The sequence below is a fragment of the Mobula birostris genome, chromosome 25 (assembly GCF_030028105.1).
Source record: "Mobula birostris isolate sMobBir1 chromosome 25, sMobBir1.hap1, whole genome shotgun sequence".
Lineage (NCBI taxonomy): Eukaryota > Metazoa > Chordata > Chondrichthyes > Myliobatiformes > Myliobatidae > Mobula > Mobula birostris.
The window spans coordinates 62,305,353-62,321,897 of NC_092394.1; the positions used below are offsets into that span (position 1 = coordinate 62,305,353).

The 16,545-nt window shown below is 43.6% G+C and overlaps 1 protein-coding gene across 8 annotated transcripts in view; it reads left to right on the forward strand.

The window, feature by feature from the left end:
• The window catches only part of depdc5 (DEP domain containing 5, GATOR1 subcomplex subunit), a 234,001-nt gene that overhangs the window by 87,293 nt on the left and 130,163 nt on the right, over positions 1–16,545 (forward strand). For all 8 annotated transcript variants that reach the window (XM_072243711.1, XM_072243716.1, XM_072243712.1 and 5 more), the window contains exons 19-21: positions 2,794–2,920; positions 7,538–7,752; positions 11,886–12,089. In XM_072243711.1, coding sequence (XP_072099812.1) covers positions 2,794–2,920; positions 7,538–7,752; positions 11,886–12,089 — 546 coding nt within the window. The remainder of the gene's footprint in view (positions 1–2,793; positions 2,921–7,537; positions 7,753–11,885; positions 12,090–16,545) is intronic.

The following is a 16,545-nucleotide window of genomic DNA, read 5'->3' on the forward strand; positions in this document are numbered from 1 at the left end:
AGTGGGAGAGCATTTTGGAGATAATGATCACAATTCTCTCACCTTTACCATAGCATTGGAGAGGGATAGGAACAGACAAGTTAGGAAAGCGTTTAATTGGGGTAAGGGGAAATATGAGGCTATCAGGCAGGAACTTGGAAGCATAAATTGGGAACAGATGTTCTCAAGGAAATGTACGGAAGAAATGTGGCAAATGTACAGGGGATATTTGCGTGGAGTTCTGCATAGGTACATTCCAATGAGACAGGGAAAGGATGGTAGGGTACAGGAACCGTGGTGTACAAAAGCTGTTGTAAATCCAGTCAAGAAGAAAAGAAGAGCTTAGGAAAGGTTCAAAAAACTAGGTAATGATAGAGATCTAGAAAATTATAAGGCTGGCAGGAAGGAGCTTAAGATGGAAATTAGGAGAGGCAGAAGGGGCCATGAGAAGGACTTGGCGGACAGGATTAAGGAAAACCCCAGAGCATTCTACAAGTATATGAAAACTTAGAGGATAAGATGTGAGAGAATAGGACCAATCAAGTGTGACAGTGGAAAAGTGTGTATGGAACCAGAGGAGATAGCAGAGGTACTTCATGAATACTTTGCTCAGTATTCACTACGGAAAAGGATCTTGGCATTTGTAGAGATGACTTACAGTGGACTGAAAAGCTTGAGCATATAGATATTAAGGAAGAGGATGTGCTGGAGCTTTTGGAAAGCATCAAGTTTGGATAAGTCACTGGGACCAGATGAGATGTACCCCAGGCTACTGTGGGAGGTGAGAGAGGAGATTGCTGAGCCTCTGGTGATGATTTTTGCATTATCAAAGGGGACGGGAGAGGTTCCGGAGGGTTGGAGCATTGCAGATGTTGTTCCCGTATTCAAGAAAGGGAGTAGAGATAGCCCAGGAAACTATAGACCAGTGAGTCTTAGTTCAGTGGTTGGTAAATTGATGGAGAAGATCCTGAGAGGCATGATATGATTAGGAATAGTCAACATGGCTTTGTCAAAGGCATTATGAGCCTTCTGAGCCTGATTGAATTTTTTGAGGATGTGACTAAACACATTGATGAAGGTAGAGCAGTAGATGTAGTGTATTTGGATTTTAGCAAGGCATTTGATAAGTTACCCCATGTAAGGCTTATTGAGAAAATAAGGAGGCATGGGATCCAAGGGGACATTGCTTTGTGGATCCAGAACTGGCTTGCCCACAGAAGGCAAATAGCGGTTGTAGACAGATCATATTCTGCATGGAGGTCAGCAACCAGTGGAGTGCCTTCGGGATCTGTTCTGGGACCCCTACTCTTCGTGATTTTTATAAATTACCTGGATGAGGAAGTGGAGGGATGGGTTAGTAAATTTGCTGGTGACACAAAGGTTGGGGGTGTTGTGGGTAGTATGGAGGGCTGTCAGAGGTTACAGCGGGACATTGATAGGATGCAAAACTGAACTGAGAAGTGCCAGATGGAGTTCAACCCAGATAGGTGTGAGGTGGTTCATTTTGGTAGGTCAAATATGATGGCGTAATATAATGGTAAGACCCTTGGCAGTGTGGAGGATTAGAGGGATCTTGGGGTCTGAGTCAACAGGACACTCAAAGCTGCAGCGCAGGTTGACTCTGGTTAAGAAGGGATAAGGTGCATTGGCCTTCATCAATCATGGGACTGAGCTTAGGAGCCGAGAGGTAATGTTTCAGCTAAATCGGACCCTGGTCAGACCCCCACTTAGAGTACTGTGCTCAGTTCTGGTCGCCTCACTAAAGAAGGGATGTGGAAACCATAGAAAGGGTGCAGAGGAGATTTACAAGCATGTTGTCTGGATTGGGGAGTATGCCTTATGAGGATATGTTGAGTGAACTTGGCCTTTTCTCCTTGGAGCGATGGAGGATGAGAGGTGACCTGATAGGGGTGTATAAGATGATGAGTAGCATTGATTGTGTGGATTGTCAGAGGCTTTTTCCCAGGGCTGAAATGGCTAGAATGAGAGGGCACAGTTTTAAGGTGCTTGGAAGCAGGGATGGAGGAGATGTCAGGGGTAAGTTTTTTACGCAGAGAGTGGTGAGTGTGGGGAATGGACTGCCGGTGACAGTGGTGGAGGTGGATACAATAGAGTACATGGAGCTTAGAAAAATAGAGGGCTATGGGTAACCCTAGGTAATTTCTAAGGTAAGAACATATTCGGCACAGCTTTGTGGGCCAAAAGGCTGATTTGTGCTGTAGATTTTCTATGTTGGCTTTGAACTCACTGAAACCTCATAAACACAAGAGATTCTGCAGGTGCTGGAAATCCAGAGCAATGCGTACAAAATGATGCAGGGACTCAGCAGGTCAGGCAGCATATATGAAAGTGAATAAACAGTCGACATTTTGGGCCAAGACCCTTCTTCAGGACTGGAAAGGAAGGAGAAAAAAGCCTGAGGAAGAATGTTGGGAGGGGGAAAGAGGGGAAGGTGTGCAAGCTGGTAAGTGATAGGTGAGATAAGTGAGGGGGAAGGTACGTAAGTAGGTAGGTGGGTGAGTGAGGGAGGATGAAGTGAACTGTTTGGAAGTGTAATTCTCCAGGTGCAGTATCAGAGCCCATTTGTCATTCTAGAATTTGCAATTGAATTTGTTAAGCATCTCGGCTGATAATTTGACCAAGAGCATTTGGAAGCCGTCTTGAGCCCGATCTTCTTTCCACCTCTGTGGCGTTGCTGCTTGAGACGGTGGTGACACTGTGAGGACTGGTAGAGAGGTCACCAGGCACTGAAGGAGAGAAGCATGATTATTCGCAGGTGTCACCCTTGCTCATTGTGCTTTGTTTCATCTTCAGCCATTGGCGCCAGTAGCCCGAAGGAATCGGAGAACAGCCTCCCGATCCAGGTGGATTACGATGCGTATGATGCTCAGGTGTTCCGCTTACTGGGGCCTCCTCGGACCCAGAGGCCCACCTCTTTCAGGTGAGCTGTGTGATTGTTGTTCAATGCTTTGGGAGTGCAGAATTTATCGTGAGCTACCTCCTTTCCTTTCTTGAATTCGATTTTCTCAGTGAAGGGACAGAGAACAGCTGCTGCCTACTTCCAGCCCCTGCTGAGGTAAACCAACAATTGTTTGCAACAACTCCAGCAGATGTCAGCTGTTTTTCCTTTGAGCCTACTCTGCCAGGTATCACAATCACTGATCTAATTCCATAATACTCTTTGCAATATTCTTAAATTCTTTGAATTCCCCTAATATCCAGAAATCTGAGTACATGCAGATTTGCTAATCTCTGTGCAGAGAAATTCATCCTCCTTTCTGTCCTAATCTTCTCATGGCCACCCACTCCTCCGCCTCCCTGCTTCTAAATTTCATCAGGGGAAATGTTCCTCCCTGTGTAATGCCTGGTGGGAGCTTGAAAGTACAACTTTCATGAGCTGGGAAGTCCAAAACCATAGACAGTTCTCAAGGTGCAATCTCTCTGAGCCCATTTATAATTGCTGTAAACATTTGTACTTCTGCACTCAAATGGATGCTAACGGCCTTTTCCCCAGCAGAGAGAAGCCCAAAATTAGGGGATAGATGTTTAGGGTGTGAAGGGAAAGATTTGAAGGAATCTGCGAGGTAAGTTTTTGATGGAGAGGGTGGTCAGTATATGGAATGAGTTGCAAGAGGAAGTGGTTGAGGCAGGTACTGTCATCAGTGGACTCTGAAAACTCACTCATTCCTCATTTACATTTATTTACTTGTGCACAAGGAGAACATTCTGACATTTGAACAGAAATACCACTTTTTTTAATATATAGAATTGATTAGCAGTAACACATGTTGACTAATTGGTAACCTTGTGTATGGTTCAAATTCCTTATTTGCACGATCAACCATGATTCACAATACAGGTGTTAAAAATCCACAGAAACTACAAACTAACAACTGATAATCCTTTGAAGATAATAGCCCCCAGTTGGTGTGTGCCTTGCATTCTTATCTTGTCTCCATATGTCAAATGGTTCTGATCCTCTGCTGTGCAAGTGGAAGCTCTGCTCCTCAAAGATCTTTCTTCAAAGGCCTCTCTTGCCTGGGTTGACTGCACACTATCTGTTGGCTGTCCTTATCTAGAGATTACCTTAACCCAGTGTTTTCCAAACCTTGTTTAGCCCAATGCCCCCTTAAAGCACCTTTATACTTGAAAACACCCCCCAAAGCACAATATTCTTTCTAGCGACCCATAGTGTAAAAACACCTACCATATGTGTACATGAGAAAAATTATTCTGCTTTAATTATTTATGCCTTTAAACCTAGCTTACACAGTACCTGTGCACTGTACAGCAGCTTTGATATCAATGTGATCCTTGAGCTTGATAGTTTTTAGCAAGAGCTGAAATATTTGGTTTAAGTTATGACAGCAAAAGACTTAAGTCCCCATGTGTAGCAATGTCCAAGTGGTTTCTGTTTTTTTTTGTGAGTATGTGGTTCACTGCACTGAAGCCTCTTTCAACAAGGTCGGAGGATTCTTCTCCAAAGACCAGGAAACTTAATATGACAGTGTAGCCACATACCACAAAAGCCGACATTTTTGAAAAGCAATTTTGCTTCTCCATCAATCTTGAATTTTGATAGTTTTGTTTTGCAATCACTCTTCCTATTCTTCCACCTTGCAAAGAAATGAGTTAATAACCCAATCCGGAATTTCCAGATTGTTCAAATTCTTGAATCGATTCTGAAAATTCTTCTTCAGTGACTGCAGGTGTAAGCAGTACTCTTGTAAATCACTGTCCATGAAAGAGACTGTCATACTTTCCATGCAGGGAAATTGTGAAAACATTCTTCTCCCAATGTTCTGTATGTATATTACCAATTTTCCAATAAAAGTAGACTCAGCACATTTTGCCTAGATTAAATTGAAATTCTCACCCTGCAGTTTCATATTTAGAATGTTCATTTTGTCGTGCAGATCAGCCAGGTATGTCACATCTCCATGTAGAAGTTCAACTGTTTCCCACGCTCTTGTCGACTTTGAGCAAAAATTCAACTACAGTATTAAAAAGATCAAAGAAACATTTTAAGCAGCAGCCTTTTGATAGGCAATGCACTTCAGTGTGAAGAAGCAAATGTTCAAATTCTTCATTGTTATCTTGGCATTACTGCGGAAATATTGTACTATTTAATAGATGAGCTTTAATTTTGTTGATAGCATATATAACAAGAGTCATACTTGAAAAATGTTGTTAGCTGAGGTTTTTAGCTGTGAGACATTGATGATGAATTACACAATGGATTGCAAACATACTTGGAACTTCTTTTTTCATAAATATCACTAAACTGGTGTGGTAACTTGTCATATTTAGTGCTCTATCTGTTGCACAAGAAATCATGTTCCTAATCAGAATACTTTTATCCTCAACATACATCTTGAGCTTGTTGTATCTTGATTCTCCGCTGATTTTTGTTTTTTAACTTTTTTACAAAAGAGAATCTCTTGATAAACGTTTCCTTTTTTAATATACCATTAGCAAATGCCTCATTGTCTTGCACAGTTGACTTATTCAGTTCTGTTTTTTGTAGCTCTGGCATAGTTGATACTCAATGTCTTCACTCACTTCGACAATACGGTGAGCTACAGTGTTACAACTCAGAGTTATTGATTTTAAGGTACTGGCATCCATTTTGAGAATAGTGATACAGCAGGATGCAGCACTTCTGATACAGCAGGCATTATTAGTCTTTCACCAATTGTATGAGATTTTCCACACTTTGCTATCATTTTGGAAATGTTATAAGAAGCAATGAGACTGCTATCAAGGTCATTTTTAGCTTTCTTGGCAGAAGGCTCGAGTGTGCAACACTTTTCTAATGCTTCTTTCATCTTCTGGAGCTGAGTAATAACGTAAGAAGCCTTTTCAGGGTGTCTTTTTTTGGAAAAGTTCCTGCAATCTTGATGGTTTCATGGCTTCATTAGACAGTACAGTATTACAAATAAGACATGTAGGGCATCTCTGATCTGACGGGAGTGGAATAAAACTGAACTCCAGGTATGTGACATTCTATTGAAGATTCTGTAGTTTCTGTTTCTTAGCAGGATTAGAATTCAAGGCTTCACTGCCTTCAGACTCATAGAGAACTCACCATTTGTATTTACCCAACGTTAATGGGGCTAAATTAAAGTAAATAATTAACACAAATGGGAATGCCTATGAGATGTTGATGACGGCAGCGAGTTGACACGGTCTGTCAGATTTCGTACCTCAAGTTAGAGCGCTGCGTACTGCCGCCCCCGCCTGCCAATGACTTTCATTTTCCCTAATGCTTCTTTAGAACACGTAACTGCCACCATTGGAATCATTGTCTTAGCCCTTGCCTTGCTACAACTTCCATAGTAGTATCACTTCTGGTACGTGCAGGGGTGGGATTTGGAGGAATATGGACCAAACACAAGAATTTGGGACCAGTTGGATGGGCACTGTAGTCTCCATGGACTTGTTGGGCCAAAGGGCCTGTATTTGTGTTGTACTGCTCCAATTTCTAAATCCTCTTGTAATAATGATTTGTCTTCCCAGTCCTCCTGCATCTGAATGTTGGCTTTTGATGACTTGTGTACAAGGACACCTAGGTCCCTTTGAATATAAACATTACTCAATCCCTTGCCATTTGAAAGATACGGTACTAAGCCTTTCTATTCGGTGCTCCAAATTAGTGTACATCACATTTCCCACAAGATCTGCATGTTCTTACCCACTCACACAAGTGATCCATTCCCCCGCCCCCGAAGCCTCCCGATATCCTCCTCCCTACAAACAATCCCAGCCATCAGAAAACTTGGAAATATGACATTTGGTTCCCTGCAGTCATCTCATGAATAGCTAGGACACAATACTAAAACAGTGGTATCCACCTGGTCACAGCCTGTCAGCTTAATAATGATCCATTTATTCCCACTCTTTGCTTCATCTGGTAACCTGACCATTATCATCTGTCCTCCTCATCATATTCTCTAAGGGCTCCAGCAGATTAATCCAACAAGACTGTGGTCTATCACTCTGGTGTCAAATTGTAGTGCTTTGTGTTCCATATTATTCAATTAATAAGAGATCATTTCTGAATTCCATTGTTTTGGTAGGCTGTGTGTAACACAGTCCAACCCTTGCCTGTATACAGGCTTGTGTACCAGCAACTGTTAGGATCTTCAACCATAATGGAGAGCTGGGCAGGTGCAGTAATTTGTCCTCCGCCCCCTGGTTAAAACGCTGTGCACCAGATTAGCTTTATTTGTCACATTACGTCAAAGTTTGAAAACATACAGTGAAATACGTTGTTGACATCAAATCAAATCAATGAGGATTGTGCTGGGTAACCCTCATGTACTGCTGCACGTTTGCCAATATGTCATGTCCACAACTTAGTAACTGTAACCTGTATGTCTTTGGAATGCGGTCACCATGAGAATGTACAAAATCCTTACAGACAGCAAGGGGATTAAACCCTGATCGGTGATTATCTGGTGTAATAAATTAATTGCTCAAATTATATGCTACAGTGCCACCCTCAGCCCCACAGCAGTATTGCAGAGTGATCAGCTTCTTGTGTCTCTGTCCTCAGGCCTGTTCGGGAGAGCAGCACCAGAAAGAGTTCCAGCTCCTTTGATGTTTCAAATAGTCCCCCCCAGCAACGAGGGACCCAGCCTCTAGAGGAGGTGCGAAGCCAGGCCTCTGACGACAGCTCACTGGGGAAAATCTCAAACATCCTCTTGATTCCACGGCCTCACCTTCACCAGTATGAGGTCAGCAGCTCTCTGGGCTACACCAGCACCCATGGTAAGGAGCAGGCATGAAAGGGTTCCTTCTGTTTCACTTCAGGTGCTGCCTTCCCCTATGCTCTGTGTTTCAGCTACAAGAGTCGATCAGAGCTTTGGCCATCTTGCACGCTGTTCATCAGGTTGTCTGTCTTAGGACAACTTGATCAGCATCCAAGATGACCAAAGCTGTTATCTTGTAACTGTTACTGTTACATTTGGTACACTGGTAACAGTAACCTGGTACATCTCCCAGCACTAAGAATAGCAGTAACCCTTCTCATTTGTGTGGTGCCATTAACAGCACAGAATGCCTGGTGAATGTTACCAAACTAAACAAGATCCAGGCTGCTCTGGAGCCCTTCTCCTGCCGCTTAGCTCTTGCAAATATTGGGATGCTTTTGAAAGGCTAGCTTGTGACTCTTCACTGAGGTTTATTAGTAGCTAGATGGATGCTTGTGTGGAACACTGGCTGGATTGGCCTGTCCTTAGGTACAGAGGAGATATCAGGGAGAATTTTTTTATGCAGAGAGTGGTGAGTATGTGGAATGGGCTGCCGGCGATGGTGGTGGAGGCAGATACGATAGGGTCTTTTAAGAGACTCCTGGACAGATACATGGAGCTCAGAAAAATAGAGGGCTATGGGTAACCCTAGTTAATTTCTAAGGTAAGGACATGTTTGGCACAGCTTTGTGGGCCAAAGGGTCTGTATTGTGCTGTAGGTTTTCTGTGTCTCTACATCATAGCCTGTATAACCCTGGTGGGCCTAGGGATCATGGATTGTACAACAGATCTGTTGATCTCTGTGCATGGATCTGAGCTCTGACACTCAGGCCTAACTTATCAGGTGGGCAAACCCCATGAGGTCTCTGACTTTGGGAACCCATATAAGACCACAGGATATAGGAGCAGAATTAGGCCATTTGGCACATCATGTCTGCCTCACTGTTTTATCATGGCTGATCCATTTTTTCCCTCTCAGCCTCAATCTTTACTTTACTTTACATTATTGTTGCCAAACAATTGATACTAGAGTATATAATCATCACAACGATATTTGATTTTGTGCTTCGCGCTCCCTTGAATACAAATCAATAGTAAATAGTAAAAATTTAAATTATAAATCATAAATAGAAAATAGAAAAGGGAAAGTAAGGTAGTGCAAAACAACCAAGAGGCAGGTCCAGATATTTGGAGGGTACGGCCCAGATCCAGGTCAGGATCCGTTCAGCAGTCTTATCACAGTTGGAAAGAAGCTGTTCCCAAATCTGGCCGTACAAGTCTTCAAGCTCCTGAGCCTTCTCCCGGAGGGAAGAGAGACAAAAAGTGTGTTGGCTGGGTGGGTCGTGTCCTTGATTATCCTGGCTGCACTGCTCTGACAGCGTGCGGTGTAAAGTCAGTCCAAGAACTGAAGATTGGTTTGTGTGATGTGCTGGGCTGTGTTCACAATCTTCTGCAGCTTCTTCCGGTCTTGGACAGGACAACTTCCATACCAGGTTGTGATGCATCCTAGAAGAATGCTTTATACGGTGCATCTATAAAAATTAGTGAGGGTTTTAGGGGACAGGCCAAATTTCTTTAGTCTTCTCAGGAAGTAAAGGCGCTGGTGGGCCTTCTTGGTAGTGGACTCTGCTTGGTTGGACCAAGTCAGGTCATTTGTGATATTGACCCCGAGGAACTTAAAGCTTTTGACCTGTTCCACTTGCACACCACCGATGTAAATGGGGTCGTGTGGTCCGCTACTCCTTCTGAAGTCAACAACCAATTCCTTCGTCTTGCTGACGTTGGGGGATAGGTTATTGTCTTCGCACCATGCCACCAGGTTCTTAATTTCCTCTCTGTACTCAAACTCATCATTACCCAAGATATGGCCTACAATTGTGGTGTCATCAGCAAACTTATATATTGAGTTCGATGGAAACTTGGCTACACAATTATGGGTGTACAGTGAGTACACCAGGGGGCTGAGTACACAGCCCTGTGGGGATTGTAGAGGAGAGCTTGTCCCCTATTTTTACAGCCAGGGTCCTGTCTGTGAGGAAGTTGAAGATCCAGCTGCAGATCTGAGTGCTAAGGCCCAGGTTCCGGAGCCCTGCCTCCCCCGCCCACTCCCCCCCCCAATCCCTTCTTGCCCTGGCCAATGAAGGATCTACCAACGTCGTCCTTAAATATACATAAAGACTTGGCCTCCACAGCTGCCTGTGGCAAAGAATTCCACAGATTCACCACTCTCTGGCTAAAGAAATTCCTCCTCATCTCTGTTCTAAAAGGACACCCCTCTATTCTGAGGCTGTGTCCTCCGGTCTTAGACACTCCCACCATAGGAAACCACTTCTCCATATCCACTCTATCAAGGCCTTTCACCATTTCATAGGTCTCAATAAGGTCATCCCTCATTCTTCTGAATTCTAGTGAATACAGGCCCAGAGCCTCAAACGCTCTTCATATGACAAGCCATTCAATCCTGGAATCATTTTCTTGAACCTCCTTTGAACCCTCTCCAGTTTCAGCACAACTTTTCTAAGATAAGGCACCCATACCTGTTCACAATATTCCAAGTGAAGCCTCACCAGTGCTTTATAAAGTTTCAACAGTGCATCCTTGCTTTTATATTCAAGTCCTCTTGAAATGAATGACAACATCACATTTACCTTCCTCACCTGAGACTCAACCTGCAAATTAGCCTTTAGGGAATCCTGCATAAGGACTTTCAAGTCCCTTTGTGCCTCAGATTTTTGTATTTTCTCGACATTTAGAAAATAGTCACCCCTTTCATTTCTTCTACCATACACTTCCCAACACTGTATTCTGTCTACCACTTCTTTGCCCATTCTCTTTATCTAAGTCCTTCTGTAGCCTCTGTACTTCCACAAAACTACCTGACCCTCCATCTATCTTCGTATCATCTGCAACAAAGCCATCAATTCTATCATCCAAATTATTGACATATAACCTGAAAAGAATAGGTCCTAACATTGACCCCTGGAGAACGTCTCTAGTCAATGGTAGCCAAACAGAAAAGGCTCCTTTTATTCCCACTGTTTGCCTCCTGCCAATCAGCCATGCCAGAATCTTTCCTTTAATATCCTTGACTTGTAGCTTGTTAACCAGCTACCTTGAACAAGGCCTTCAAAACTACTTTGTATATAATAGTATTAAATTGAACTGAGTTATTTTTGTCAAGAATAAGTATACATGTCATTCAGAGTGTGGAGTGAGGGTGAAACGAGCTGCCAGCTTGTGGTGGATGTGGGTTCAATTTTAACATTTAAGAGAAGTTTAGATAAGTACATGGATGGGAGGGGTATGGAGGACTATGGTCAAAGTACAGGTTGATGGGACTGGGCAAAATGATAGTTCAGCATGGACTAGGTGGGTTGAAGGCTGTTTCTGTGTTGTAGTGTTGACTGAGATACAGTGAAAAATCTTTGTGTGCCCTGCAGACAGATTATGTCATCCGTAAGCACCCCAGGTTTATAAAAGTGCAGAATTGTGAGTATTAGTGCAGTACATGATGTGCAAAGGCCAACAACAAAGTAGTTTGGGAAATTAACAGTTGAGCTTGAAATTTGTCATTTTGCGGTAGCAGTACATTGCAATACATAAAAATTAATTTAAATTGCAAAACTAAGCAACTAGTCCAATAGCAGTATAGGTGGTTTCATTCACTTTGTTGCTCTTCTGGCCTTCAGTCTGGTTTGTATCCAAGATGGCAGTGCAGTCACTCCCACTCTCGGCTAGACCTTGTATCCTGTATATTAGATCATGTAATGAGAAGAAATCTGATGGCAGAGGAAAAAAAAGCTGTTTCTGAATCATTGTGTGTTTTTGTGTCTTCAGGCTTCTGTACCTCCTCCCCAATGGTAGTAACATGAAGAGGGCATGTCCCAAATGGTGGAGGTCTTTAATGGCAGGGTACCACCTTATGAAGATGTCCTCAAGCTGGGGATGTTGTGCCTGTGATGGAATAGTTCATCTTTTAGTGTGTGACAGGTCTGTTTTGATAGCAGCAGGACAGGATAGTAGCTGTCCTTGAGTAGCACCTGTTGAATGGGTGTAGCTTTGGGGAGGGGCAAGTGGATTTTGAACAACAGTGTTCGGTTAAATTGAATGTAGGAAACCTGACTGTTCTGTGGTTTCCGGCCTCTGTTGTAGATGTCCTGGAGAGAATGGCTGACTCGCAGCAGCGGGATTCCAGTGCGCCGGGCCGCTTCCACGTGGGCAGTGCCGAGTCCATGCTCCATGTCAGGCCGGGCGGCTACACCCCACAACGGGCGCTCATCAATCCCTTTGCTCCCTCCCGCATGCCGATGAAGCTGACGTCTAATAGGAGGCGGTGGATGCACACATTCCCCACCGGTAGGTGAGCTTGGCTGGCAGCTGGTCACACGTGACAAGGCTCTGACTCCTAACTGTTCCCAGTGGCTCTCCCATCAGATGCCGAGAGTGGCAGAGACCAGTGTGTTTGTGACCAAAACAGCAGTTAGAATTCAGTATGTGGGACCAGCTGGAAGAGGTGATGCACAGAGACAGATACCCAGCTGGCCCTCTCTGTGGCCTGCATACAAGGTATCAGTGACTGGAACTCATCCCAGGTATGGATCATATAGTGAGGAGAATCAAAGTTGAGTTTATTGTCACATGCGCAAATACATATTTTCATAGTTGCAATGAAAATCATCTACAGCAGCATAACAGGCACATAGAATCAGATAACTATTACATGAAAAAGATAAATTAAAACTTAAATTATACATAACTTTTGCAAGAAAGAACATGATTAGAACAAAACAAAATACATTTTAGTGCAAAGTGATCAGGGTGGTCATATATTGCTAAAGTGTAGTGCTTAACTCACCTGGCCAGTCTTGAGCATTGAACATAAAGCATTACAGCACAATACAGGCCGTTTAGCCCACAATGTGACACTGACCTTTTTTACCTACTCATAAGATCCTTCCATATGACCCTCCACTTTTCTGCTGTCCACGTGCCTATCTAAGAGCTACTTAAATGCCTGTAGTGTAATGGCCACAACCTGACGAGGTGTTCCACGCACTCACCACTCTGTGTACAGAGCCTACCTCTGACTTCGTCCTTTACTTTCCTCCAATCACTTTAAAATCATACCTGCTTATATTGGCTATTTTCACCCTGGGAAGAAGTCTCTGGCTATGCACTCTATCTATGCCTCTTATCATCTTGTACACCTTTATCAAGTCGCCTCTCATCCTCCTTTGCTCCAAAGAGAGAAACCCTAGCTCGCTTAACAGTCTTTATAAGACGTGCTGTCTAGTCCAGGCAACGTTCAGATAAATTTCCGCTGCACATTCACTAAAGCTTCCACGTTCTGCTTTTAATGAGATGACCAAAACTAAGCTCACTTCTGTAAGTGTGGTCTAACCAGGGTTTTATAGAGCTGCAACATTAGCTCGCAGCTCTTGAACTCAATCCCCTGACTAATGAAGGCCAACACACCATATAACTTCTTAACTTGCATGGCAACTTTGACGGATCTGTGGACGTGGACACTTCCAGGTATGTTCAGTTTTCCCTCTTTCTGCTCCAGTTTTCCATCCTATTCGAATCTTTATTGGCCATTGCCAGCTCAGATGGTCCTTTTCTCCTGTTTGTGTTGTAGAATGTGGTACAGTACATGAAGTCGGCTGTGCTGGCCAGGATGCCAATGTAAATTAATTTTGCCTGCTTGCACGTGGTCCATATCCCTCCACCCTCCATTTTCTGCTTGTTCAGATGCCTACCTAAATTCACCTACAGGAATTTGATGGGGTTGGGCAATGATTAGTGAGCAAAGCAAAGTTGTAAAACAAGTTTATTACTGGCGAGCCTGTATTCATGGGTATTGTAGATTGGATAAAAACAACTCCCATTCATACCCAGCAGACTACTGTAATTGTGTTACTGCAGGTACATGGAAAATCACATTAGTGGGGAAGAAGAGTGCTTGATGATCAGCATGATCCTGTTGGGCCAAAAGGTCTGCTTCTGTGCTTCAGTCATTCTAGTAACGTGGCAGTACTTGGCCATGTGGCATGTTCAGAGTAAGGACCTCTGTTCAATCCTGACCTTGTGTGTGGTCCATGTGGAGTTTGCATGTTTTCCCTGTCACCTCTGGTTTCCTGCCCCATCCCAAAGACTTGATAGGTTATCTGTCTGCTGTAAATTACTCTTGAGTGAAGGTAAGTAATAAGAATCAAAGGGCAGTTAATGGGCATGTGACAGAGAAAGCAAGTCACATGGTTACACTGGTGTGCAGCAAGTTAGCCAGACAGCTGCCTTTTGCATTATAATAAATAAGAAAGACAAAAGAATAATTGGCTACATTAGAACATCAAAATAGTGAAATGTGTCATTTGCATTAGTGAAGAACACAGTCCGAGGGAGCAGCCCGCAAGTGTCGCCATGAGTCTTTGAAACTGGATCACCTCGTGGTCATAGGGAGAATGTGCAAACTCCTTCCAGACAGTGGCAGAATTGAACCTGGGATACTGGAATTGCAATGTGATGCATCATGCTGCCCTAAAATAAACATGCAGCGAATGGTCAATGACCAGCGCAGTATGAGGATGTGCTGGGTGCAGTCCACAAGTGTTTCTCTGCTTCCAACGCCAACAGAGCCTACCCACAACTTACAATCCATATGTCTTTGTATGTATATGGAAGGAAATTACAGTACCTGGAGGAAACCTACTCGAACTACCTATAGACAGCGGTGTGAATTGGCCCCTATCACTGGTGCTAACCCTACATTACAGTGCTCCCCTTCTGTTGGACAGTTGGAGCAGCACACACAAAATGCTGGAGGAACTCAGCAGGTCAGGCAGCATCTATGGAGGGCAAAGCAGCGCTGATATTTCTGATTAATGATCTTTTATTAGAATGGAACAGATCTACCTGAACTGTAGATGCTGCCTGACCCATTGAATACTTCCAGCTTTTTCTGTTTTTACAAACTGAGGAAAAAATTCCAATTTCTACTGACTCATATAGCAAGATCTCTAATGTCCCTTGAAACACAGACAGAAACATGATTTCCCATCTGCAAAATATTGTTAATCATTACCCCAATTAGCCCCCAGTGTTGTGTTGACACAGAATGTTAGGGTAATAAATGAAGAGCCTGTGCTGGAGTTTGAGTCCATTGAATGTCAGCAGTCCCAGAAGTCGAGTCAGCAGGTGCTGAGGAGACCAGCAATCCCTGTTGAGCTCTGGTCCGGAGACAGAGGCCTGTATGATTCGGAGTCATCTATAGTGATGAAATGCTTTGAAGTTGGTCATGGCCAGAATCAACTCCTGCCTCAGCAAGGACCTGGACCTGGACCCAATTGCCACAATAGGTTTATGGCAGACACAATCTCAATGGCTATTCACGTGGCTTTAGATCACATGGACATTGCTAACACCTATGTCAGGATGCTGTTTGTTGACCATAGCTCAGCGTTTAACATATTCCCACAGTCCTGATTGATAAGCTACAGAACCCTGGTCTTTGTACCTGGTCTCTGCAACTGAATCCTTGACTTCCTCACCAGAGGGCCACAATCTTTGTGGATTGGTAATAACATCTCCTCCTTGCTGACGATCAACAGTGGCGCACTTCAGGGGTGTGTGCTCAGCCCACTGCCCTGCTCTCTCTAAGCCTATGCCTGTGGCTAGGTATAGTTCAAATGCCATCTATAAATTTGCTGATGATACAACCATTGTTGGTAGAATCTCAGATGGAGACAAGAGGGCATACAGGAGTGAGATATATCAGTTGGGTGGTGGAGACAAGAGGGCGTACAGGAGTGAGATATATCAGTTGGGTGGTGTCGCAGCAACAACCTTGCACTCAACATCAGTAAGACTGTGGTCTTCAGAAAGGGTAGGTCGAGCGAACATGAATCAATCCTCATAGAAGGATCAGAAGTGGAGAGAGTGAGCAATTTCAAGTTAATGGGTGTCAGGATCTCTGAGGTCTAACCTGGTTCCAACACATGGATGCAAGCAAAAGTTTGGGCACCCCTGGTCAAAATTTCTGTTACTGTGAATAGCTAAGCAAGTAAAAGATGACCTGATTTCTAAAAGGCATAAAGTTAAAGATGACAGATTTCTTTAATATTCTGAGCAAGGTTACTTTTTTATTTCCATCTTTTACAGTTTCAAAATAACAAAAAAGGAAAAGGGCCCCGAAGCAAAAGTTTGGGCACCCTGCATGGTCAGTACTTAGTAACACTCCCTTTGGCAAGTATCACTGCTTGTAAGCGCTTTCTGTAGCCAGCTAAGAGTCTTTCAATTCTTGTTTGGGGGATTTTCACCCATTCTTCCTGGCAAAAGGCTTCTAGTTCTGTGAGATTCTTGGGCCGTCTTGCATGCACTGCTCTTTTGAGGTCTATCCACAGATTTTCGATGATGTTTAGGTCGGGGGACTGTGAGGGCCATGGCAAAACCTTCAGCTTGCGCCTCTTGAGGTGGTCCATTGTGGATTTTGAGGTGTGTTTAGGATCATCATCCTGTTGTAGAAGCCATCCCCTTTTCATCTTCAACTTTTTTTTTAAACAGACGGTGTGATGTTTGCTTCCAGAATTTGCTGGTATTTAATTGAATTAATTCTTCCCTCGATCAGTGAAATGTTCCCCGTGCCACTGGGTGCAACACAAGCCCAAAGCATGATCAATCCACCCCCGTGCTTAGCAGTTGTAGAGGTGTTCACTTCATGAAATTCTGCACCCTTTTTTTTTCTCCAAACATACTTTTGCTCATTGCGGCCAAGAAGTTCTATTTTAACTGCATCAGTCCGCAGGACTTGTTTCCA